Source organism: Acomys russatus, chromosome 18 (assembly GCF_903995435.1).
Source record: "Acomys russatus chromosome 18, mAcoRus1.1, whole genome shotgun sequence".
In the NCBI taxonomy this organism is placed as follows: Eukaryota; Metazoa; Chordata; class Mammalia; order Rodentia; family Muridae; genus Acomys; species Acomys russatus.
The window spans coordinates 268,128-295,809 of NC_067154.1; the positions used below are offsets into that span (position 1 = coordinate 268,128).

A 27,682-nucleotide genomic window follows, 5' to 3' on the forward strand; every position below is an offset into this window, starting at 1 on the left:
AAAGGAGTATTATTGGAGTGCGTTTGATAAATAGCATTGCCACTCATCAGTCATTTTTACTGAACTTATGTATGTAAAGAACTACATGGAAACGTGCATATGTATGGTGTGTGCATGCGTTATATAGGCATGTTCACACACACACACACGTGTGTGTGTGTGTGTGTGTGAGAGAGAGAGAGAGAGAGAGAGAGAGAGAGAGAGAGAGAGAGAGAGAGAGAGAGAGAGAAGGCATACAAGTGACAACAGTCATATTGCAGATCAGAGAAAAAACCCTCAGGTTTCAGTCATCACCTTGTACCTTGTTTGAGACACTCTGCAAGCTTCCAGGAATTCTCCTGTCCCTGCTTTGTATTTTGCTGTCGGAGCAGCAGGATTTGATAGGTTCTGGGGATTCAAAGATAGGTCTTTATGCTTGCATAGAAAGTAGCTTACCCACTGGACCATCTTCCCAGCCTCTTCTTGGAGACATATCTATTTATTTTTAATTAATCAATTGATTAATTAATTCACTTTATAATAGTTCCCTCCCTCATCTCTTCCCACCCTCCCTCCCTCTCTTTCATGCCCCCCTACCCCACCCCTCAGAAAAGGGGAGCTTCTCCACCTACACATCCCAGCATGTCAAGTCTCCTTAGGACTGAGCACATCCTCTACCATGGTGGCCTGCCAAGGCAGCTCTACCAAAAGCCTGCAAGAAAGTTCTTGTTAGAGACAGCCCCTGCTCCCCTTACTAGGGGACCCACATGAAGACCAAGCTGTCCATCAGCTTCATATGTGTAGGGGGTCTAGGTCCAGCCCATGTATTGTCATTGGTTGATGTTTCAGTTTCCACAAGCCACCCCGGGCCCAGGTTAGTTGGCTCTGTTAGTCTTCTTGGAGACTTTTAATGTGAAAGTTTGCATTGGATAGTTGGGCTCTGAGAAGAGACAGCAAACTTTGAAGCTTTCTATCTTCTCCTGGATTTGAAATGAGAGAAGTTTAGGGTACTAGGCTGCTGCTGCTAGTGATTTGGGGCTCCTGTAGGCTTACATGCATGGGGGTGGTGCTGAGCAGTTTGCATGATCATTGGAAGGGGGGGGTGTTCACTTTTTCTGACTATTCCGTGATGCGCAGGCAGGCTACTGGGCTGTTCAGCTTTTGGTTTTTGACTTTGTTTTTGGTTTTTGAGACAGGGTCTCTCTATGCAGCCCTGGATGTTCAGGAACTCTCTGTGTAGACCAGAGGGCCCTCGAACTCACAGAGATTCTTTCATTTCTGCTTCCCAAGTGATGGGATTAAAAGTGTGTAGCACCAAGACTGGTATCTGTTGGGCTTTTGAAAGATAAATTTTTGTGCTCATAATTTATCAAAGGAAGACGTTGCGATGTAACATGGCTAAATTTAGATTGTGTAAGTGACACACAAAATACAAACAAACACACATGAAGGAATCTCTGGGTATATACCGTGCAGGTTAGTGTGCTAATCATTTATGGACAGCAATTGAATATCTCTACTGTGCAAATGTTTCATGCTTTTCTCATTGCAGAAGTCCAAGGAGAGAGCCTCTTCCTTCTTGCTTTTTCCCTTAGAAAGACGGAACCTTGCTGTGGTATCCCTGGCTGCCTGGCACTCACCAGGTAGACCAGACTGACCTTGGATGTACAGTGCTTTCCTTCACAGCTTCTGTCTCCCAAACCCCGGGTTTATAAACATGTGTTACCAATCTATCCTTTCAACAGAAGTAGAAACAAGGTTCAGAACCCAGAGTCAGCTGCTCAGTTAGCCAAGTGGCCATGAAAGCATGAGGAGCTGAGGTGAGAGCCACACACGCCTGTGACATACTGGGGATGGCAGTGGACACCGGCTAGCCAGTCCCACTGAATTGATGACCCTTCCACACCCACCCTCTGCCTCCTGGCACCCAAGAAGTGAGCTAATTTAAGTCTCACCCCCATGATGCTCTGCGTGCATTGCAGACAACAGATGAAAGCTTGTGAAACTCTGCTCCCCTCCCTGAGGATCCATGGCAGTTAATGGATGACGGGTGAGGGGGCAACATTATCTTTGGTGGAGTAGCTACTGATGCTTCCTATGTTCCTGTGACCTCATAACATTGTATCTACATTCCTGTAAGTAACTCTAATGAAGTTCATTCATTCACACATGCAAGCAACAACAACGACAACAATAATAACCCCTCTCCAAAATGAAGATACCCCAAACCTGACATGAAAGTAAAAAGGAGACTAGCTGAGAAGGAGAGGATCGGTGGGAGTGACAGGAACAAAAAGAAGGCAAGGGGCGTGTAAATATGATCATAATACACAATATACAAATATGAGAAAGGACATTTAGTCACATCATTATGTATAATTTATATATGCTGATGAAAACTTCAAACAACAACAACACACATTTCTCTGGAACCATGAGCCCCAGAAGCATTCCCCTCCTTTAGGTTGTTTACCCTCAGGTATTCTGTCACAGTGACAGAAAACTGACCCAAATGCAGCGATGACTTTTTTTTTTGGTTTTATATCACACCTTTTCCTGGTTTACTGTAAAAGGCGGGAGTTAATATATGACTGGAGAACAGAATTAAACAATTTCTCAAGGTTTTAATTCTGGAACCGTGTTAGAGTTGACTGCAAGGTAAGCCTCAAGCAATATTTAGTCTGTTCTAACCTCTTTCTAGCTCAAACCCTGATGAGAGCCACAGACAGAACGCTCCGCGGAGTGTGTGGGAGGGGACAGTGACCTCGGGCTATGAGGGTCCTTGGTTGCATCAGGCCTCGGTTATGCGCTTACATCATGAGTTTGACTCAGCCGCAGCTCCACCTTCACCTTGAAATTCGACCATTTGGGTTCTCATCCTAGCTTCCAGCAGAAAGAAAAAGGCACGTGGTCACTGGAAACAAATAGCGAAACACCCTGGGGGTGTTTTATACACAATGTCCATCATTTGGCAAAAGATTATAAGGTGTGTAAAGTAGCAGGAAAATGAAACTCCACCACAAAGAGGAAAAACAGCGAATAGAAGTAGATCCACAGATACATAGAAATTAAAAGGGTGAGAAACTAGTAAAATGTCAGCCCAGACCACAGGGAAGCTGAGTGCTGTATTGTCAAAACACGCCTCACAATAAGAAGGGAAGAGCTGAAAAGTCATTGCAAATGGGCAAAGGGCCATTTCATTAGGAGGGCATCCATCCTGACTCAGAGTTGTAAAACACAAGAGGCAAAATTGAAAATACCGAAGGGAAAAAATGACAGAATTAATAGAAAATGTCACATAAGTTATTAAAGACATAGAAGACCTAAATCCTATCAACTAACTATCATTTATATTTGTGGAACACCGTGAGTCCCACCCTCACAAACTTACCTATGCATAACTGTTTCCCACAGGCTCTATATCATAGAACAAATATCAATACATTATAAAGGGAAACCACACACATATATTTATGGAACCAAATTAGATAATTATGTATCTAGAATTTATCAAATATTTGCTAATTAAACAACAGCATATAAATAAAAGATAATTATTAGAGAAATTTAAAATATTTTATTTCCATCTTATTTTGTTTTGAGCCAAGATCTCACAATTTTCCCCAGACTGGCCTTGATCTTGAAATCCTTTGCCTCAGTCTACAGAATAGCTGACATTAATGTTTCAAACAGATAAAACAAAAATAGGAAGATAAAAATTTGGGGATGCACTTTAAGTAAATTAGCAGAGAAAGAATCACACCTAGGTACCTAAAACAGAAGAAGGCTTCAAGTTGATCACCCCCATTTCTACCTTAAGAAGTTTCACGCAAAGAACAAGTAAAACTCAATGTTGATATAGACAGGTAGTGAAGATAAAGGTGTTTAAGTTGGGGTCACAGGATCAAAAGAGGTATGTGTTGATGGGGGTAGGCAAGAAAAAGGAAAGGACTTTTGATAACGGATCAGGAGATAGTGGCAAGCTCTGAATGGGAAAGAAAGTACCCTTGGTCACTCTCTGAGTCATCTAGCAGGTTGCTTCCAGCATTTGTCTGTTTTCCTCCCCAGCCCAGGACACTAGGATGTGATCTTTGAGGGCAAAATGTAAACAACACCTTAGAAAGTCTTTCACAAGACAACCAAGGCAGGCTGTCTGTACTCTTCACCTCTCCACCGCTTGTCAGAGTCTCTGGTCCTTTCCTTTGTCAAACTAGTAGGCAGTACAGCTGGGCCATCTATCTACACATGCTCTTCAGGAGTTGAGGTTGTGCACATCTTCCTTGTAGGGTGGGTAGCACCTGGTGCAGCATCACGGAGGGAGCTTGAAGAGAAGATCCCTTGGTATAATGGAGGGATTCCTGGTTGGACGGAGGCCCTGCTAGTACAGAGCTTTCTCCCTGACTCCATCTTGGGAGAAGAGACTGATTGGACCGAGAGCCTTCGTTCAAATAATCACACCATGGCAGGGCTGGACTAATTTCTGGTCAAGGCACAGAGCAAACGGGGACAGTTGGTTCTCCCCTGGTGATGAGTTTGGCTCCTGACCTTTTGTGGTACCAGAGGGGATAAGGGAGAACATTCTGAAAGAAAGAGAAAGAAGATAGCCCTAAAAAACAAAGCAGGCTGCTGGCACAGAAGCCAGGAGGGCCAGGGCAGCAAAGGACACAGGATGGAGTAAGATAAGTAGATGAAAGAAAAAGGAGGCTCAGGGGGAACTTAGCAGAGGTCTGCGGTGTGGCCTTGCTCTAGAAGAGAGAGATGGCCAGGTGCAGGGGTTTGAAAGGACGACTTACTGACCTCTGGAAGTCAATCTCCAGTGTAATGCTGGAGACATTCTTGGTAGCCATGGGTGGGGTTGGGGGGGGGGCCTCTGCTAGTAGATTGGTGGACCAGCCCCTCATCCCCATTCTCGAAGGAAACAAGTCTTGAAAGATCAAATTAATGTCTTGAGACCATCGGGCTGTAAAGATCTAAACCACTTTACACTGTTTAAACAGTTGTTTTTATTACTCCATGGCTGAACAAGACACATTTCCAGAGGGGTTAATTCAGAGGGACAGCTGTTTCACAGAACTTACTGGAAACTGCAGGTGTCTGGGTCTATTTAAAACAAGCACGAGGATGGCCCAAGGAGCGTGAGGACTTCTGGGCTGTGCGATTAGACATTCTAATCGTAGACCTGGGAACCTCTGGTCTGTGTCTATGCTCATGTGACTCTTGTGATCTGGTGACTGGACTCACACGGTGAAGTCCTAATCAATGTGAGGGTTTTTTAGGAGGCAAGGAGGTGGAAAGGAATTCACATCCTCACGAGAGAGCGTAGAGAGCTCAGCCCAGCCCTCCTGTGAAGACACAGGCACAAACCACTGTCTGAAGTAAAGGACGATTCCTCACAGGATACCAGTGGAAATCTGTGGGAGCCTTGCCTTGGACCACTTTGGTCTCTAAACTGCAAGAAATAGATCCCCATTGTCTTTGAGCCTTGAGGTCTATGGTGTTCTATTGGAGCAGTGCCAGACTAAGCTAGCAAAATTTTGAAAGAGGTGCCTTGGAGGATGCTTAAGACCACGACCTTTCCCCAACTAAAGTTACAAATCCCATACATCTGGTATATGGGTGAGAAGCTGTGGCATGTTTTTTGTTTTTTTTGTTTATTTGTTTTTGGTTTTGCCAAGATTATTTCTGGTATTTGAGCCAGTTTAAATTCCAGTGCTTTTGAGTTATGATTTCACTTTGTAGACCAAGCTGGCCTTGAACCCTCTATCATTCTGCTAGTTCTGGGACCACACAACCAGCTCAAATGCCAACTCTTGGCTAGTATGAAACGCCCCTCTCCCATGCATACGCAGATGCTCCAGAGGCAACACACATCTGGGTTTCTCTTCCTCCCTTTTCTTGACCAGGTTAGTCTGGAATTCACTGTCTAGCTTAATGATACCCCTGCCTCAGCATCCTAAGTGCTGGGATGACAGGTGTGAGCCACATGAACAATTTGCCCTTCCCCATTTCTGAATATGGGATGGCCAGTCTCCAGCTGTATTAATTTTTTAAAGAACTTTTTTCTCTTTTATTAAAATAGTTTTTCTCAAGTAATATATCTGATTATGGTTTCCCCTTCCTCTGCTCCTCCCAGGTCCCCACTCACCTCTCTTCTATTCAGATCCACCCCGTTCTGTCTCTCATTAGAAAACAAACAGGTTTCTAAGGCATAATGATATAATATAATTAGATAAAACAAAAGCTAATACATTGGAATAGGACAAAACAAACAGAAGGAAAGGGCCCACAAAAAAGCACAAGAAATAGATTTAAGACACAGAGACCCACTCCTTCGCACACTCCTGAATCCCATAAAAACTCTAAAATGGAAGCCATAATATACATGCAAAGAACCTGCAATATATATAATATGTAATATATAGAAATATAAAGATTTTTTAAATGAAATTTGAATAGGGGACTAGCTTCTCAGTGGTACCCATGAGAAACATTGCAAACCGTTAAATAATTCCTTACAACACAGTGCTAACAAAAAGTCAAAATACCACATAAATTCTGAGTTCATAAATACACGAAAACATTAGGGAAAGTGAGAAGGATTTTTTAATTGCCTGTCTAATAAATCATATGCTGATTTAGGCTGACAAGTACCTTCTAGGTTCTGAGGATGATGAATGTCAGAGCTTCTGCCCCTAGTTATTATTTGTAAAGAGATTCTTGGCTGTCAAGCCCCAGTTCTCCCACTGTGCTCTGCCCTCTGGATGGTTTTAAGGCATTCTTTTACTCCACCAACTCCCTCCCTCCCCCTTAAGACAGCCTGAAAAGGTCTTGGCCTGTCCTGCTCTGTTCTTCAATCAGCATTCACCTAGTACTCTTAGAGGTTGAGAGAAACCATGGCGACTGAAGGCCTGGCAGGGCTGGCAGACTGAGGTTGTTTACTGGTCTTGGAGGCCCCGTGGTAAGGAAGCTAACGGGCTTTCCTTCCTACCCAACAGACAGCCAAAAAGTTGAGAACAAAAGCATTGGTATTCCGGGCGCTGTTTAGTTCAACACACGTTTATGGGTGCTCATTATGTGAAGCATGTTGCGGGACAAAGGAGCAGCTATCCGCCCGCCCCCAACAAAGGAAGTACCAGGAAGAGCCCCAGCAAGGGTACACAGCTTAGGAGCAGGCTGGGAGAGGGAAGCGCAAGGAGAGGGCGAGCCTGTGGCAGAGGGAGAATCTCCACAGTGCAGACGTTGAACTGGTCCAGCGGACAGGCTGAGAAAGGGACAGGCCGGCAGGGCACTCCAGGGACAGAGAGAGTTTTTGCGATGCCGGAGGCTTTTGAGAGCAGCCGACACTGGGGAACCATGACTGTGGAGAACTGTGTTGAGAGGGTAGAGAAGCAGGAAAATCAGCGACACCAAACACCCATGGGTGCAGATGACAACACCAAAAGCCCCACAACCCCCTGATTAACTAATTAAGAATAATGCCAGAAAAGCTTCTGTGTTTTCTGAACGGGGGGAGGGGGGGGGGGACGAAAGGAGACTCCTGGTGAGATAGAGCCATTCTAGCGCCTGCTGCGGAGCTTCCACCAGAAGCTCCAGAAAAGCTCCCAGCAGAGCCAGCGAAGGCCGTGCTATCTGGGTGAGACTGTCATGGGGTGCTCTCTCCCCCAAGGATGTGTCAGGAAGGCTCTTGTAGGAGCCTGGCTTTCAGCCCAACTGGAGTTCAGGCCTCTCTGCTCCATGACTTTTGGACCATGGGCCACCTCCTGCAACCCGCTGTGCGGTGCTATAGGAGGCTTGGGGCGAGTCAGGATTTCCACCGGCGATAACCCCACCACGGTGTTGGTGGAGATCATGGCAGGCGCTGGAACTCTAGTGCCATCCCAGCAGCAGTAAGGAGCCGCGTCCACCTCGGCTGTCAGTGCAGCCTAAGCGCAAACTCCACACTCTCCTTTCTGCCCTTGTCTTTGGGAGAATGTCGGGCTAAAATAACAACATTTAACGAAGCCCACATATGCTCCAAATGCCTTTGGAACTTTCTTGCCATACCAAGAACCATAAAGATTTCAACATGAATAATAATAATAATTTTAAGAAAATCAGCAGGGTCTGCATTCAATCCCTAGAACTCGTGTAAAAACCCAGGCAAGGTGACAGGCACCTGAAGTCTGGCTGGGGAGGATGGGACACGATCTTTGGGGCTTGCTGAGTAGGCAGCCTAGAAGAAACAGAGAGGAGCTCCAGGTTCAGTGAGAGAGGCTGTCTCTCTGGTACCCACTTCCGGCCACCATACACACATGTGCATGTACACTGCATGCATATGTGTACACACACACACATACACACACACACACACACACACCACCAAAGAACATCAAGCGACTGCACTAAGAATGCTTCAGTGAGCAGTTACAAACATGTTTGAAACAAATGAGGGAATGAAAACCCTCAGCGGAGTACCGTGTGATTCCAGAGCTGGTGAGGTGGCCCGGCGCCAGAGTATGGGCCCTGAATGTATAAGCCGCCATTTGATCCACAGCGCCGTGTCCATTGGATCCACAGCACCACACCCATTCGATCCACAGCGCCATACACACAACATAAGGGAACCAAATGGAAGTGTCAGAACTGAAAACTTATGTGGATGGAAAGCCAGAGGGAGGCCCAGGAGCAGGTGAGTAAGGAAGTAGTGAACCAAGGAGAAAGCATTCTGTCTGAAAAGAGGGAGAATGCAGACTGGGGAAAACGGGTTCCAGGAACCTTCATCACCAGAAGAGACACCCCAATGTCTCCGTGTCATAAGCAGGACTGAAAAAGTTCAAGGACACAATATTTGCTGAAAACTTTTGCAAATTTTGCAAGAGACCTAAACTCAGAGCCAAGAAGTGAAAGTTAAGCAGAATAAGCCCAATGGAGTCGTGCCAAGACATCCTAATTAGACTGACTAAGCTACTTAAGTAGTTTTTACTAAAGTAAAGACCAAGAAAAAAAAAAAGGAACCTTAAACGAATCAGGAGGGGTACACATTACCTGTTGGGGCAGGGGTAAGGGGAACAGGCAAACAGAGAGTTTCCTGTTGAGGTGACAGGGGCACAGGCCGTGGGACAATTTCCAAATTAACTCAGGAGAATTCCTTTCTCAGCAAAAACGCCTTAGGGTGCCAGGCACGGGAGTTCACTTGAAATTAGGACACGGAGGCAGAAAAATGATGTTTGGGTGTAGCCTGGGCTACACACTGAAATCCTACACCAAACCCAAAACAAAACACAACCCTTTATGACTGAAGAGGTGATAGACACGTATCAGAGTAAGTTTGTCTTTAGGGAAACTGTCATAAAAGATGGTGAAGACTTTCATGGGACATGCCCCTTGGCTAACTGGGACAGAGGGAGGACATCCTGTTCGACTCTAGATGAGAGAATAAATGGAGAATGGCAAAGTAGAAGGATCCACAGGGTCCTAGAAACCTACAAGAAGAACATTATGATGGGCAGATTTGGGCCCAGGGGTCCTGCTCAAACTATGGCACCAGCCAAGGACAATATAGGCAGTAAACTTCGAACCCCTACCCAGATCTAGCCAACGGACAGGACGTTCTCCACTGTTGAGTGGAGAGTGGAGTCTGACTTTCACATGAACTCTGGTGCCCCATATTTGACCAAGGCTCCTGGATGGGGAGGCCTGGTGGCACTCAGAGGAAGGATAGCAGGCTACCAAGAAGAGACTTGATACCCCTATGAGCACATACAGGGGGAGGATGTCCCCCTCAGTCATAGTCATAGGGGAGGGGAATAAGGGGAAAATGGGAAGGAGGGAGGAATGGGAGGATACAAGGGATGGGATAACCATAGAGATGTAATATGAATAAATTAATAAAAAAAATAAATAAAAAATAGAGAATAACAGAAAAAAAGAAAAAAGACAGTGAAGCAGACATGGGAGCACCTCAGAGACTGAAGTGGGAGGACTCAGCTTAAGGCCAGACTGGGCCATATAGCAAGATCTGGTTCAGCTTGGTCTGCATAGTGTGGCCCATGTTAAACCACCACATATAACAACCAAATAAGGTCCCCCACACAGAGGGAAATGGCAGAAGAAATCTTCAGACATGTAAGCAAATATATGGGGGTGAGGAGGGACAGACACTAAAGGCTCTCCTTGTGTTTTCTGAATGATGGTTGATAGCTGAAACCCAACACTGTAATACCTCTTGGTATGGCTCTAAATGCGGAGGAAATAATGAAAGGGATCACCAGTGGGGAGGAGTAAAGGGATGTAGGGAAAGGTAGTTTTTCTATGTGTCACTCAAACTGGCAAAATGGTGACGCCGTTTATGCATATGATGGGATACGTAGGGTAGCGTTTAAAAAGGAATTCAAAGATATACACAGAAGCACTAGATACGTCAAAATGAAATATTAGAAGCACACAAGGGACAACAGGAAGGCAGAGATAAAAAACAAAACTGATATAACAAAAGAAAGGTCTGAGCCCAGCGTGGTGGCGCACGCCTTTAATCCCAGCACTGGGGAGGCAGAGGCAGGCTGATCACTGTGAGTTCGAGGCCAGCCTGGTCTACAAAGAGAGTCCAGGACAACCAGGGCTACACAGAGAAACCTTGTTTTGAAAAATCAAACGTGAAAAAGAAAAAATGAAAAAGAAAAAGAAGGAGAAAAAAAGGAAAAGAAAAGGAAAATTCTGGCTTCAGTCTATAATATCAACCAGGTTATTGGCAGGATGAATTTTAAAATGATTCGGCTACATGCTATCTAGAAGAAAAACCCCAATTTAGTGACACAAGTGGGTTGAAAGTGAAAGGACAGAAAGGTTAGATTATGCAAACATCAATTAAAAAAAAACAACAACAACCCAACCCTGGCTATGCTAATGACAAGCAAAGATTCCCAGGAGAAGGAAGAATGTCAGAACGGGACAATTGTACCCACAAAGGAGACTCCTACACATGCTCTCACAGGATAAAACTGAAGACTATGGGATGTGACAATTGTACCCACAAAGGAGACTCCTACACATGCTCTCACAGGATAAAACTGAAGACTATGGGATGTAAAACTGCCCTGGAAAACAGTTGCAACAGCTCGTAGGAGTGGGGAGTTGTCATTTTATGGCTTGCTTTCCTGTTTCTAAAAGACTAAGATACAAGCGCAGTGTTCTTATCTGTGCCTTCCCTCAGGGTTATCCAGAATAAGGGAGAATCAGGTGGGGGCTGCTTAGAAAAGTGGTTAGCCACCAGTAGGTCACGTTATATGGGGTAGACTGTGGGTTCTGTTTTTGTTTTGTTTTGAGCCAAGGTCTCGTGCAGCCCAGGCTGGCTTTAAACTCATTATGTAGCGGAGATGACCTTGAACAGATCCTCCTGCCTCCATCTCTTGAGAGAGCTGGGCTGCTCAGGGATCCCTCGAGCGGGTCAGGCTCCAGACCTTGCAGATAGGCTTGGTCTGAATCTTTCTTCAGCTGCTCATTATATTTGTGACCTTGGACAAGTTAATTGATGCAGAGAGATGCTGCTGGCGGGGAAGGATGGGAGGTGAGGAATGGGAGGTTCCTTGCGGTCTGTCACTTCACCTGAAGGAGGCAGGAAGAAAAGTTAGCAGGAGAGAGAGGCGCCATTGCAGGTGGGCTGGAGTGCCAGAGTGCAGGAAAAGGTTGAAAAGCTCCAGCGGCTACAAGCTGAGACCTTAGAGTTGGTGTTCAGGTCTTTGCTGATAATGGCTTCAGTTCAGTGGAGAGCACGGGTCCCGGTTCAGCTGGGGTGAGAGGAAGGATGCTCACTGTTCTCAGAACCATGGCAACAAGGTCGGGAGGAGACACAGTGACCTGAGGGACCGGACTCTAGAGAGACTGAGGAGCAGAGAGGAGTGCGAGAAGGCGTTGAAGAGGGCTGTTTCCAACTCTGGGTTCTTGGGGGGTACTGCTGCTGAGCACACAAGTGTGTCTTTGACATTCTGTTGCCCCGCCCCAGGTGAGCACTCAGAAGCCCATACCCAACACAGTTGATGGGCCAGACAGTTGGTTGTCTTCAGTATTAGATGGAAGTCTCGAACAGTTTCCTATGGCAGCTGCACTATTCACATGCCCCAGCAATGCAGTGGTTCCAGGTTTTCCACATCCTCTCTAGCACCTGTGGTTTTTTTGTTTGTTTGTTTGTTTTGTTTTGTTTTTGTTTGTTTTTTTGAGACAGGGTTTTTCTGTGTAGCCTTGGCTGTCCTAGACTCCCTTTGTAGACCAGGCTGGCTTCGAACTCACAGCGATCTGCCTGCCTCTGCCTCCCAAGTGCTGGGATTAAAGGCGTGCGCCACCACTGCCCTGCTGCACCTGTGTTTTTTATTTGCTGTGTCGAAATAGGCACCATGTGAGATGTCAGGTCGTAGTTTTGACACATCACTGAAAAAAAAATATGGAGTATATATATCAGAAAAATATAGTGTATATATACACTATATGGTATTACACTTATGTATTCCAATATATGTATATACATACATACATACATACATATATACATACATACATACATACATGAATACTATTCAACCTTAACACAGACAAACCTGAAGAACATTATGCTCAGTGAAACAGAAGGCCACTTGCCGGCCCTGCAATTCCACTTCTTTGGGGTGGCTAAAATTGTCTCATAGAAACGAAGAACACAGGGTGGTGTTCAGGGCTGGGGCAAAGCTTGAAGAAACTATCAGTAGTTTAATTGGTATGAAGGTTTCAGTGATCAAAGACACTTATGTTCTTCTAGAGACTTGTGGCACGTTGTGCCAACAGTCGGCAGTGTGATGTTGTACCCTTCAGCATTCCTGCACATGATGGAAGTCAGTGTAAATGTTCATTTGTTTGTTTGTTTGTACAAAAATAAAGGGGCCCCAGAGAACTTTTAGAAGAGGTTGACCACGTATTACCTTGAATTGGTGATGGAACCCCAGGTGTTCACAGAGTTCGAAGCTCACCAAAATAGACATTAAATATCTGCAGATCTGTGTATATCAATCATACCTCAAAGATGGAGAGAGGGGGAGGTAGGAGGGAGGAAAAGAGGGAGGGCTGGTCTGTTCTGTAGCAGAAAGGTGGTTTCAAGAGCCAGGTGGGAAGTCCTTCCAAGCAGACTGGGATTGTGCCCAGCATCTCTCCATGAGGCCCCCTCTTCCGTTTCTTTGTTTGTTTTTATTTTTTAGATTTTTTTCAAGACAGGGTTTCTCTATGAAGCCTTGGCTATCCTGGACTTGCTTTGTAGATCAGGCTGGCCTCGAACTCACAGAGATCCACCTGCCTCTGCCTCCCGAGAGCTGGGATTAAAGGCGTGCGCCACCACCACGCCCTGTCCTTTTGGATTTCATTGGATTCAAAAGAAAGGGACACCAGAGACAAATCAGAAATTATAAAGGCTGGCTAGATCTTATTGTGCACAGTGATTAAAAGGTTAGTTTCTGCTTTCTTAATGTCACTAACTTTTTTATGGATGGAACATGCCTAGAACTTTCTGTGTGGAAACCGAGGATTACTTCTTTGTTCTAGAGAGAGGCCCCAGAGCAGGTCTTTTGGGAATCGGAATGCCCTGTCAAGCACTCCTATGCTTGTTCGTCATTGACTAGGTGTTGTCCAGTTAATACCATTAGTCATTTGGGATGGTGAAGCATGGAGCAGCATGCTGACTCTCCCTTGACAGAAAGGTTGTGTTCATATTTCTTTATTCTCCTGGGTGCCCGGTCTGCACTGACTCACCCACGCCCACCGGGAGGCCTGTGTGTCCAATCTGGAAATCCCTGGGGAGAAAGACATTTCCCCATCCCTGGCAGTGAAGTATAGGTACTTTGCTCAGTCACTGCAAGCCAAAGGGTTTAGGTGACAAGTTCTTCAAGGTCAGCTCTGGTTGAGGCTGCCATGGGCTGGGTGTGATTTGAAAGTGTTGCACAACAGAAGCTAGTGGGCGATGCTGGTGGCAGAACCAGTGAGAGGAGGGACCTACTGGAAGGCACGTAGGTCAAGGGAGCGTGCCCTTAGAAGGGAGGAATGCTGGGTTTTGGGGAACCCATAGGTTGTGATAAGTAACCTAATACATCCCCTGACTCTCTTTCTCTCTCTCTCTATGTCTCTCTGTCTCTATCTCTGTCTCTCTCTGTCTCTCTCTCTCTCTCTGCCTCTCATGTGATCCCTCCCTCCCTCTCACACCTACTCCCACCATGAAGCCATCTTCTGTGTTCTGATGACCTAGAAGGCCCTTATGAGCTCTCAGCAGATGCCAGAAACCTCCAAGTCACCTCGCCTCTGGCATTTTGTTAGTGTCACAAAGTGGACCAGGATGTTCGTATAAGACTTCTTTCCCCTTTTCTTAGAAATAAATTTCTTTTTGACACAGGGTCTTAATATGTAGCCCAGGCTAGCCTAATGTTCACTCACTATGTAGCCAATGCCTACCTCTTCTTGTATCTGCTAACTCCTATGCTCCAGGATCACAGGAGCACAGTCAAGGCTGAATTGACCTAGAAGACATTCCCCAGAGTCCAACGAGCATCTCTGTCCAAACTGAGGGCACTAACTTCAGTCTCTGTACATCCGACATGAGGATCCTCTTGAAATCCGGACACCTACACCCATACACAGCAACTGGCACCTCCCCAGCAAAAACTTACTAACACGTCACACCTCTAGTGATGACAGGCGACAGAAACCCACAGTGTACACAGAGACTGAAGCAACAGGGTCAAGCTTTATTGGAGTGATCACATTCATGTTTGTACTGTTCACCAAAGGTGGAAAGGGCTTGTTTTAACAAGTGTCACATTTTCTTCTGTTCCATCTGTACTTAGCAAGCAGTGGCATATATTGTCCAATGAACACGTCCTACCTTAAAGCACACACTAGTTCATAAAATTGTCCTCAGACGGTATGAGGCCACATTTATAACACGCTAGACCCTTTACGAGTTCAAACTTTAGACACAATGGGTGCACTTGTAAAGCTAACTTTGCATATTTTTTCCTGGTAAGGAAGGCCAGTTATTAAAAAAATACTTTATATAAATTCAAAGTCAGAACTAAAATACTCATTCCTATAAAAATATCTTGCTGATAAAACTATTAATTTCTGGATAAACTGCCCTTTATAAACACGTTATATAAATTTTCAGGAAATGCTAAGTCAGACAGTCCGCATGGGACTTAAGGTGACTTAGATGTTCAGTTGTCACTAGGGTACTGTTTTCAGAGATGGACCACGATTGTAACTTACACTGTGTGTGAATAGTTCAGGTGTTCTACAACAATCAAACTCAAGATTTATTTACCGGGAGTCATTTATAGACAAACTCTTGACCTAGAGAGACAGTTGTCGGATCACTGTTGTCTACAAGCTCGGAAGGGCTCACCTACACTTGACCTCGAAATACTTAGCTCGGGAAACTCGTGATGGCGTTCTGACCGCTGTCAGAGATCAGCTCGTTCATTTCGTTCTGCTTGCTCTCTTTCACGGCGTGGTTGGGGTGGTTTCTCTGGGCCCGCGTTTGTTTGGATCTCCGAAAACACAGCTTTAGCAGCAGGTAACACAGCTCGGCCACATTGAGCAGCATGCAAATCACGGACGCAGAAATCATAAACACAGTAAACACGGTTTTCTCCGTCGGCCTGGAAATAAAGCAGTCCACCAGATTGGGGCAGGGATCGATGCCGCACTTCAGTACCCAGGGCAGGTGATAACCGTTGTAGAGGAAGTAGAACACGTACATGAAGGCGGCTTCGAAGATGATGCGGAAGAAGATGCTGCTGGTGTAGGTCCACCACAGCGAGCCCTCGATGCGCACCTTCTGCCTTTTGATGTCCTCCAGGTCTTTGAACTCGTTTCTCTTCTCCCCGCGTATAAACTTCCGCGCTGTTTCATGTCTGTAGTAGGCCACATGCATGGCCACCAGCAGCGCTGGGGTGGACACGAAGATCAGCTGCAGGGCCCACAGCCGGATGTGGGACACCGGGAAGAAGTGGTCGTAGCAGACGTTCTTGCACCCGGGCTGCAGAGTGTTGCACACAAAGTCTTCCTGCTCATCGCCCCATACTTCCTGGGCAGCCACGACGAGGATCATGACGCGGAAAATAAAGATGACCGTGATCCACACCTTTCCAATGCTGGTAGAGTGCTTGTTCACACCCCCAATGACAGTGTGCAGGGTCCCCCAATCCATGGTGCAGGATTATTCCTAAACGGACAAAAAGAAGCAAAGCTAATTAGTGGAAGGCACGCACCTCTGAATTAGCCAATCAGTACTATAGTGAAATGAAACGGTCATGTGAACCTCTGCAGGTCTCAGCTACCTAGTCTGCAAATTACTATATGTTTTTCTGATTAAAACAACAACAACAACAACAACAAAAATGCCCATTAAAAGATGCTCTCTCAGCTGGGTGTGGTGGCACATGCCTTTTAATCCCAGCACTCAGGAGGCAGAGGCAGGCACATCGCTGTGAGTTTGAGGCCAGCCTGGTCTACAAAGTGAGTCTAGGACAGCCAAGGCTACAAAGAGAAACCAGTCTTAAAAATCAAACAAAACAAAACAATGTAAAACAAAACCAACAACAACAAACTAAACCAAATAAAAACAACAACAACAGCAAAGATGTTCTCTCTTTCTGACCACAAATAACAAATAGTGGACAAATTTAATTTATCTTTCTATGAGGCAACATCAACCTGACAACGCCCTCATTAGGTGAAGGGTTTGTTTCAATAAATGACCTATATGGTAATAGTACCTTCCTTCCTTCCACCTCTCTTTCTTTTCTTTCTTTCTTTTTTGTTTTTAGAGACAGGGTTTCTCTGTGTAGCCTTGGCTGTTCTGGACTCACTTTGTAGGCCAGGCTGGCCTCGAACTCACAGAGCTCTGCCTGTTCCTACCTCTCAGAGTGCAGCAATTAGGATTACAGGTGTGTACCACCACCATGCCTGGGTGGTAATTGTGCCTTTCACATGCAATGTAAGTCATCTAAATTCAACTGAACACAGGTTGTTTTTTAGGTTGCTGTTTGTCATTAATCCAAGAACACAGGTAAACAAACATGTGCCCAAGTTCCTTTTCTTCCCTATGCAAACACTACATTATGTCAGAATGGTTTTATTCAAGAACTCAGGCTTTAGTAATTAAGCAGCTTATCCGAGCTACAAAACACAGCAAAAATTACTCATTAGGATGATATATTCTGTTTTACTTGGCAGACTAAGAAGAAACGATGCTGTTAGTTGACCTTATACGGCGTATATTTATATTTCTAGTTTGAATAGATCATTTTCTGTAATCATGTGCTCTTAGGAAAGTTAATATCTGCAATTGCCTCCTCCAAAAGAGAATCACAAGGTTTGACACAAATTGCTTCCTTGTTCTCTGATGGAAGCAGGCCATGTGTTGGCTGTTGCTAAAAAGCACGGGTCCCATGGCACCAGGGGCTACTGCAGCCCAGGTCTGTCCTCCATTCTGAAAAACTGATTTGATATCCTGAGAGACAAAGATCTTCACTTTATGCCAGTGGTTCTCAACCTTTCTAATCTCAGGACCCTTTAATACAGTTCCTCATATTGCGGTGACCCCCCCCCCCCGACCATAAAGTAATTTTTGTTGCTTCTTCATAACTGTAATTTTGATACTGTTATGAATCATAATGTGATTATCTGTGTCTTCCGATGGTCATAGATGACCCCTGTGAAAGGTTTGCTTGATGCCCCACAAAGGGGTCGTGACCCACAGGTTGAGAACTGCTGCTCTTAAGGCAACTCTTGCTTTTATTTATTTTCTGGAAGTTTCACATCTTGCCTCCTGATCACACCCACTTGCCAGTCCTTCCATGTTTGCTCCCCCATTCTTGAGCCCTCCCCTCAAAAAAGTAAAAATGAAAATAAGAATAAAAAAGAAATAAAGAAAAAAAATTTTTAAAGAGTCCAATTTGTGTCATCTATATACTCACCGGAGCACGGTCCAACTCAGTGGCCTGACCCTTACCTAAAACCTCCTGATGTCAGCTGTGGAGAGCTGCACTTCAGCATCTCTGTCACACTTTTTAAGAGTTCTCTTCAATGGCTTCCTGCCTACAAACAGCTGCTTCTGCTTTTTCTTTTTTAATTATGAAGGAAGAGATTTTTATAAATAAACATATCAAAACATACATTATTCCATACAAAATTAATATTTTTTAAAAAGCAGAGGGAAAACTTGTAAGACAAACAGCTGCGCCTTACCCCACATCACCAAGAAGAAAGAATTGATTGGCATGCTCTTAAAAAATTTTGTGTATGAATGTGGGGGTAATGGATGGCAGATTGAAAATCTTTAGAAATGAGAATACTCGGGCTGGAGAAATAGCTCAGCCCTTAAAGGCTAGGCTCACAGATAACTCAGTCCTTAAAGGGTAGACTCACCACCAAAAATATAAGAAACGAAGGTACTCAGGCAAATTTTCATCCACTTCGAGGGAATGAGAGAGTCACCAGAGTCCTTTTGTTGCTGGTCTCAGGAGGACTTTCTCCCCTAAGTGGCTGAAGAACACTAGCCAGCCTCCTCCTCCTAAGCTAACCATGCCTGGTCCGCACCCTCCCCTCAGCACTGCTGGCACTCCTCACACTGCCCACCAGCCCCCCTGCCATGGCCTTGGTTTGACCAATGTTAGAGTCTATACTTTTCTCAGCAAGCCATCAGGTTTGGGCTCACAGTGTAGCTGCAGTGTCGATCTGACATCTGTGTGCTGATTTCTGCTCCTGCTGGGTCAGACAGTGGAAGCTGAGGTACACACCATGGGGGAATGAAACGGGTATGACAGGGGTAAGGCTAGAAATTTCTGTGGCTTGCTTCCAAGAATTTGCCCCCCTGCCATGGGCCAGAACATCAGAATGTTCATAGTTCCAAAAGTTGGTTACATGCCGTGAGCACAAGACTGATGAACCCTTTCAGCAAGTACATCCTTAGAGCCACACTGAACCTGAGCAAAAAACCAACCTCGGGACAGGTGACAAAACTGACACAGGATTTTAAGTCAGCCTGGACTGAGTTAAATCTTAAATTTTTTTTAAATAAAAAAGAAAAGAGGAACTGAATTCTATCATGAAGGATTTATAAAAGTGGAGGAGTGGGGGCTTCTCAAAAAAAACGATCGCATTGTTATGAAGGGCAGGAGAGGGTGGGGGACCTAAAGCCATGGAGAGATGGGGACAATTCAGATCAAAGGTTAATCGAGAGGTCTAAATCTATAAAACAAAAACAGAATGAGAAGACAAAAGTAAAACATCCACAATATGAATAGGAAAGAGATACTTGTGCCCAAAGTAAAAAAAAAAAAAAAAAAAAAAAAAAAAAAAAAAAAAGTGGTAGGTACAATCCTTGGCTTATTGACTGTGGTTAACTTTCCCTGTTTTTTGTTTGTTTGTTTGTTTAGGGTTTTTTGTTCTTTTTGCTTTGTTTTGTTTTGTTTTTGGGAAGGTCTCATGTAGCCTCAAACTCCTGATTCTTCTTCATGTGCCCTCTGAGTGTTGGGATTACAGGCATGTTGATGCCTCACTCCAGACAGTATAATTTTACTTGTCAAGCAATAAAAGGTATGGCATGGGCAACATCTTAGGTATAACTAGTGTCATAACATCAATAACACGGGTGGCCCTCACAGTTCCTTTAATAACACAGCATAAGGAGTGTCAGCGCCACGTCTGAGGAGCACTGCTATCATAGGACGTTAGTGCCTTTCCTCTGACAGTGAAAATGACTGAGGCTGCATGAGAGCTGAGTGTCCAGGCTCCCTGAAGACACACATCACTTATCTGGGGCAGGGGCTGGAGTCTTTTAGCTCACAGGGGAGCAGCTAAGAAGCCCAGAGCAAATTATTTTGAGGGTCTGGAGTGTGGGGCACCTGGCAGTGATGTTGGCAGTTGTGTCAGAAAGATTCAAACCTTGTGCTGGTCTGGAGTTGACAAGATGGACTGAGAGTTTACCTTTAACAGAAAGCTGGGGGTTTGGAAAATTGAAGTAGACTTTCCATAAAGCTATGGTTCTCAGCTCCAGAAGCCTTTAGTTAGGGGCAGGCTGAGTCCCACCAGGCGAGAGGGAAGCCGTGGTCTGAAGGCTCCGCATCTTAAGAGTATTTAGTATTCTCTTTTATTTACCATGTACTATGTGCTCCAAAGAGACTTTCATTGCCCACCATAAGTATCTGTGCAGGTAAAAGAAAAAACACTTCATTTTAAATAATATGAATTATAAAAATTAAGTTTTAGTCCTCTCTGAAAGCAGTTATATTAAATTTCCCTGTTGCAGCTGCATCCTGGACGCATGTCAGTATGTGACCTGTGGGGAGGCAAAAGTGTGTAAGTCTGGAAGTTTATGCACACACTTTGCCCCAGCTGGTCCCTTGTGAAGCCTTGCTTGTTTGAAAATGTCCTCTTGTTAACCAATTAGCACATAAGTTTGCAGTTTGCTCAACAACTTGCCCAATGGCTGAGGTTTATCACATAAGACCTTCCTCTTTTCCCCAGTGCTGTGCCGTTCATGGAGTTTGAACAGTCCTGTTGGTAGAGGGTTCTCCCTCTGTAAGATGTCTATCCCACCCCTTGTCACTGGTCACATGACTTCTATCATACCTCTTGTCACTGGTCACATGACTTTTATCACACCCCTTGTCACTGGTCACATGGCTTCTATCACAATCCTTGTCACTGGTCACATGGCTTCTATCACATCCCTTGTCACTGGTCACATGACTTCTAGGAAGCAAATGGATCAAGATATGGAAGGACCACAGGGCTTGAGTGAATACAGAGGGGCTGAGGTCAAGAGGTCATGCTTTCTCACTTGGAATATTGGTCCCACACCCCTAGAAGCAAGGCAGATAGAGACAACATAATGGCACTAGCTTTACCGTTTGTCCTCCAACCCTTGCATCCCAAGACTTTCTATCTGCCTACCATAGCTGAATAGAAGAAAATCCATTTTCAATACCTTACTTTGATATTAAAAGCCAAGAATTTAGCTGTTTGTGGTCATGCATGCCTATAATCCCAGCACACTGGAAGCTGGGCAGAAGGATCAGAAATTTTGGGCCAACCTGGCCTACAAGATCTTGTCTCAAACAAATACTTCAAACCAAACAAACAAACAAAAAACTGCAAAGGCAAACAACCTCAGTGTTGTATATAAACCTTTAAAGCAGAGATTCTCAACCTTCCTGAGACCCTTTGATACAGTTCCTCATGTGGTGACTCCCAACCATTAACAGTTGGTCCACCCCGAAGGGGTCATGGCCCACAGGTTGAGAGAAGCTACTTTAAAGGAAGACAAGACATGAGATGTCTAAGTCAGTAAGGAAAACAAGGTTAAACTCAGATATTGTCATGCTTAGCCTACTGGTCACTCAAGACAGCTGGGCCAAACGCAAGTCACCTGATTCAAGAGTTCTTCCTGAAAAGCAATAATGACTCATTTATTTGTAACAGAAGAAATGAGCGATAAAAAGGGGCTATTACTACTCTCTATAGCTCACCCCAGCCCTAACTGGCCTTTCCCATCAGCCTCCCTCTGTATACCATGTCATTTCTGAGGGCGTCTTCCATAAAGCCTTGGGTATCTGTCCTACATGGCATTTTTCATAGGCTGGAAGCAAGAAAGTGGAGGTCACCCTAAAAGTACTGGAAGCCAGTGTAGGGTGATGGGGAGTTTGGGGGCTTCCCGAGCCCTACACTTGCCTATACATGACTTTAGCTCCTGGGAAATCCAGGAGACTTTTTCCTACCCCATGAGGTGTAGAGGTGGTGGGCAATTGAAGGTTAGAGGGTTTATTCCTCCTGGCCTGCTTATCGGTGGGTAGAGGCACCTTGGGAGTTCCTTGAAAGTTCCTGCACCCTGTCACCCTGTCACCCTGTCGTCCTTGAAGGAACCTGTGAGCTCGAGGCATCTTTCTTAGGTACTTTGGTTGGAGAAGAGAGGAAGGCCCACCATTCTGAGGGAAGATCACTAATCCACAAGTAATTCCCCAAATCACTGAGACCAGATACCTTTGCTACATGCAGCAAACAAACCTCTACTTTGCTTCCATGCTTCAGTGAGGCCAGGGCCCTTTCAGTGAAAATCAAGCTATTAACTCTTTCTCTGCACACCAGAGAGGTTAGTTTAATCTGACAGCTTCCTGGCTTGCCTATAAGGAACATATGAATAGATATGCTTAGCCCCATCAATGTCACCTTATAAGAATGTGGTTACATTTAGGCTTAAGAAGACAAATCACGTCCATTTCTATGATGTATTTGATTACAGTGCACAGCTCTATACATATTTTTGATAGTGTGATTCCAGCCTTAACTATTCAACTCTGAAAATACAGCAGCGAGCTGACTTTTGGGACACACTGTTATGAAGTACATTTGCTCTTCCTTTTTCACGGTTCCAATAAACGAGATCTACTTTTGTTTCTGTAGTGATGTAATTTCTTGGTCATTTTTTACAATTTTGTTTTGAGACAGGTCTTGCTATGTATCTCTGACTAGAGTGACCTCAAACTCATAGTAATCCTCCTGTTTCAACCCTCAAGAAGCAATATGTCTTACTAATCAGCTTTTGAAACTTTGGGTATTTGAAGGTTGAGGACAACTGTATTAGAGTTGAAGAGAACTCTTCATCAGGGCAGGTGAGCTGTCAATGTCAGCAGCCAACAGGAGGAGGGGACAGGGAAGGGGAGAGAGAGCCCTGCCTTTTGCGTCAGCACGTTCATCAAGGAAGATCTGAAACTTTTTACTTAGGAATTTAATCACAGCCAGTTGAATAATGTCATTTTAGCTCCACGGACGATAGAACCCAAAAGAAATCCCTCAGCACACAGAAAGAACTTTCCTTTTTTGTGTGTGTCAATCTACAGTAGATTTTGAGGTGAAATCACTTGATGATTACTTCATAGGCCCAAGAGGAAAGCACATTTCTTAAAATGCCCATGTAAGTTCTGGAGAACTGAGGGTACAAAGAAACCAGGTTGAAGCAAAACACCCAAACCTGAGTCTTGTTCCCAAGGACTCCCAGTGTGTCTAGCTCAAGTGTCAAGGCAAAAGCACTCTGCAAGGACTTCGGCTTTTCCTCCTACTCTTCTGGAAGTCAGTAGTGCAGTGACGGTGGCACTACAATGCTGCTCTGTTTATGGATGGCAGTAGGGTGATGGTGGCAGTGGGAATGTCACCTGTTGAATGATTTTTTTAAAAAAGTCATGGTCACCATTTTCTTTCAAGTTCTGCGCAAGCTCATCAGATAAAGTTTGGGGGTAGTTTTTCTTCGTTACCAGATGCATTAAAGGGCACATTTGGCTATTGTCAGTTTTCCATGCTTTGTACTCCCCTGCCCCACCAAAGGCTTAAGCTTAATTTTCCTGTAACCATGACAATAGTGAGAATGATAATGATGATGATACCCTATTCCAAACCTCAAATTGAATTCTCAATCAAGTATGCAAGTGGTAGAGTTTGAGACAGGGTACAGCCTCCCTGCCCAGTACCAGAGTTAAACACACACACACACACACACACACACACACACACACACACACAAACCAACCTAAAAGTCTTTCTTTAATCAAGAAATCTCTAGAAATCTCAGGTGACCCAAGAGACAACCTGATAGTCAAGTTTGTAATTTAATGATGCAAACTATCAGGAACTGTGATTTCAAAGCAGTGACTAACAATGGCATCAGGTTAGGATTCAGATGCCTTGTCAACATCAACTCAGTGCCCATGAAACTTTCGCAGTGCCTTTAAGTATAAGAATGGACAATCTACAAAATTATGTTTCTTATACCGCCTGAATTTTTCTTAAACAATTAAGTTCAACATCCCTTTTTACAGGCCTTCTTAGCAGCCATCTTTTCCTCCCCTCTCCAAACATTTCAGCTAAATGACTCGGGGTGGAAAGAGGTTCCGGGGCCCAGTTCCTCTCTCCTCAATCAAACAGCAGCTCCTGAAAACCTTAGCCAATACAATGCAGGATTATGGCCTATGGGCCAAGAAACTTGGGTTGAAAACCATTCCCCCATATTTGTATTCCACTTAACCGATGCACCCAAACCTATGGTCCCTGGAATTTTTAGACTGAATCAGAACAGCACGATGAGGATGTGCAAACAATTTTTTTTCTATTGTTGAAAGACCCTGCCAACCCCTTTCCTTCTCTTACAATGCAAAAGAGAAAAAGAAACAAAGAACAAAGCTGCCATGGGAATTTACCTTTAAATAACAGCTGCCACTGACCCAGGTTGACAAGCCAGTCTCCTGTGGCTCAGGCCTGTGGTAATGAGGTGGATGGAAACCCTTCACACCCCAGTTCTGTGACAGACTAGCACTCAGGAGGCTCTCTCCATCACCTCCTCCCCTTCTTGGCACTATACACACACACACACACACACACACACACACACACACACACACACACACACCACCCCCAAGACTTTGCTGGATCCAAAGAGCTGACAAAGCTCTCCACAGGGGCAGTTCTGAGCAGCATCCTGCAGTTCTAAGGAAACTGCATCAGGACAGGATGTATTCTTCTAGAACACTGGTTAGATTCTGCGAGAACTGGGGCAAAGAAAGCATAATGTCTACTTGAGGAAAACAAGGCTGCAGGCACAGACTGACCTGAGTCGCCTGGTTGGTGTCCCTTACCGGGGCTGCAGGCTCACAGCACTTCCAGTGTCCACTGGCTGTTTGAAGACCGCACAATCTGAGACTAGAGGCCTGGTCCCCAGGAGGGGAAGGAAGCCCAGTTCTGCAAATCCACACTGCTAACACCTGGAACTAGGCTCACGGGAAGTATTACCCATGTCTGAACTTTTAATCAGATGTGTCACCAATTACTTTTAATTACTATTGTGCACACTAGTGTCATCTTCGTTTCATACGTTCCTGAGTCTTAATCACGCAGCCTGAATGGGGATTTCTGTCCAAAACTTTTCCAAGTCGCAGGGTTTAACTGAACTTAAACATCATTCCTTCCTCTGCCTTTCTGCCCCCCCAAATCCAAGCGGAACAGGTCGGTGACAGCCCAAAACCAGTAAAGAAAGTGGGTAAAGGGATTCAGACCGGACTCTGGTCACTTTACACAACCTGATGTATTTATAAAACCTGTCGTGCAAGTCAGAGGGGGCACGGTGCGGTGCGTGCAGAAGTCAAACCAGTTGATCTCAGTTCCTGCAGCAGCGCGCGGGGGAGGGAGCGGCGCCGGGGACAAGCACCAGGCTGAGGTTCCAGCCCGCAGGGGACACGCAAAGGCAGGATGCCGATGGGAAGCAGATAACGATTCCCGCAGCCCAGGTGCAGGCACCCACTGCACCCCCAAGGCTCTGCTTGTAGCCACCGCGCCACCTGGGGACAGTCGCCACTCCCGCGACCCGTAAATACGGCGAGAAAGGGGACAGACCACTTCCTTCACCTGCTCTGGCTTCTCGTAGGAAATTCTCCCACTCGTGCTTACCTGCTCGGTGGGATCCGGTTCCAGGCTCGCAGCGGCGCCCACAGCTTGGGCCAGGCGCGCAGGTTGGATCTGGCGCCCGCGATTCGTGTCCAGAAAAGAATCGGGGACTGTGCGGGTGGAGCCCCGGTCCCCACCTGTGGCTTCTTTTAACCGCGCCCCACCCCGCCTCTGCTTGACGCCGCACGGGAGGGCTGCGGGAGAGGAGCAGCGCCGGCACACGTCGCGCCTGCTGCGGTGCGCACCGCCCTCCCTCCGGGAAAGAGGGGCGGGGAGGGTCCCCTTCTGTGGAGCAGTGCGCAGGGGGCCTTCCCGCTAGGGCCAGAGGAGCAGAGCGAGTCAGTCTTAAGGGTAGTAGAGTAGAGGACTCAAATGGAAACCTCTCTGGCACCAGAGACTGCAGCGAGTGTTCCCTAAGAGAGGCCCCAGGTGCAGGTCTTCCCTTGAGTTGGGGACACAAGGCATGTCCCTTCTTGTGGTCGTGGGTGGAGCATGGACCGTGATGGGCAAGCTCAGCCAGGTGCCATTAAGGGCAGGAAAGAGTTGCCCTTTAGAGTCTTGCTGGGGCTGGATGTTGGAGTAATGAGGAGAGGGCTGCCCAGAGCACCAAGGCAGCTGATTTTGGGTGAGTGGGCTCAGTGCCAGCAGCGAGTTCGCTCCTGTTGGTAGCCCTTAGGGAGGCAGCTGGCTTGCTTGCTTTCATCCTCTTTTCTGGACCCTTTGGGCACCCTCTCATCCAGAGCAGCCTGGAGGTTCTTTATTCATTAATGACCACTTAGGAGTCTCAAAGAGTTGTTTTTATTAATCATCTGAATCCTTTACCGCCTCCCCGCCCCCTACCCCATCCCAGGAAGTGGAGTGGACTTCCTCTGGTCTGGTGCTGAGAGACCCTACTGTGTCTGTTGTCACAGATGGGCAGGTAAAGGTCAGGGCAAGCACAGAGGGTGGTGCGGGGTTGGGGGTGGGGTGAGAGTGGGGGTGTTGGGCTGGAAATGTCGGAAGGCATTTAGGGACCAGGGCTTTACAGGGCCTGTCCTATCCTACATCAGACAAGAGATGTGTGACTTGCTTATTCCACAAGGTTGGCTGTCCCCCATCTCAGCTGCATTCTACTTGTAGGTCACAGTCTCTCACGAAACAAGAATAAAAGTGTTTCCTAAAATGTCTCTCTCAGGTCATGGAAGTTTAGCCAACGCGTTATAAAAACCATCTTCTAACTTGAACGAAGGGTTATCAAAATTGCCCCTGGATCACACAAATTTGGAGCACTGGGATGGTCCCGCGGATGGCCTTGAACCCAGGGATGGAGACAAAGTGAGACAGAGTGTAGGCCGCCCTGGTGTTCCTCCCTGTCTCCCACAGTCTGGCCACCATTCATTCTTAGTTCTTTCTCCATCCCACCTGAAAACCCGCACATTTCCAGCAGGCTTACCTGTGGCCACAGGAAAACAAGCTGATTTTTTTTCAGATTGTAAACTTTTTGGAGATTATAACACTTTAAGTTTTTGTTTGTTTGTTTGAATTTCTCTGTGTAGCCTTGGCTGTCCTGGACTCACTTTGTGGATCAGGCTGGCTTTGAACTCCCAAGAGCTGGGATTAAAGGCGTGTGTGTCTTCCCTCCCCTCCCCCCACCCACCCAACAGGACAGCCTTTTTCTGTGTAGCCTTGGCTGAACATTTTAAGGTTTAAGTTGTTGCTTTCTCTCTCCTTTCTCTATTCCCACAATAATGGCACTTTGCACAAAGTAGGGCATGGGTGCACAAGCGTTTGTGTATTGCCTGACAGAACGGAACCAGCACAGCAGACACTCCTGAAAAACAACTTTTGCTTTGTCCTATAGAATGCCATGACGCCACTCCTGGTTCTGGCGCCTGTACAACAGTGCCAGGACAGGCTGGCAGACAATGCTCCAGGGCTATGCAGGACAGAAGTCAGACAAAAGAGCCACAAGGATTGACTTTTTACCCTGGTGTTCAAAGAGGAGCCCCACTCAACACGGAAGATCACCTCTTTTCTTGTTCAGTTGGTCTATGCCAGCTCTGGGGCCTTTGCTCTTGTCACGTATTTCTTGGCAGTTATCTTTACTGTTCGATTTTCACTTCTCATCAGGGAGGCTTGCTGCAGCAGAAATTAATGTAGACTCTGTGAGCTTACGGAGTTGATGAGCTTCTCACCGGGAAACTGAAAAGTCATGTGGTCAGGATACAAACATGTTGGGAGTGGGGGA

The 27,682-nt window shown here is 45.8% G+C and overlaps 1 protein-coding gene across 1 annotated transcript; it reads right to left on the reverse strand.

Annotated features, from left to right (window-relative positions):
* Nucleotides 1–14,688: 14,688 nt before the first annotated feature.
* Nucleotides 14,689–25,794, reverse strand: Gjb6 (gap junction protein beta 6). The gene is made up of 2 exons (XM_051160615.1): nt 25,459–25,794; nt 14,689–16,186 (listed from the first exon to the last, which is right to left on the reverse strand). Exon 2 carries the CDS (start codon nt 16,169–16,171, stop codon nt 15,386–15,388), a length of 786 nt encoding a protein of 261 aa, XP_051016572.1. The 5' UTR covers nt 16,172–16,186; nt 25,459–25,794; the 3' UTR covers nt 14,689–15,385.
* Between the last annotated feature and the right edge of the window lie 1,888 nt (nt 25,795–27,682).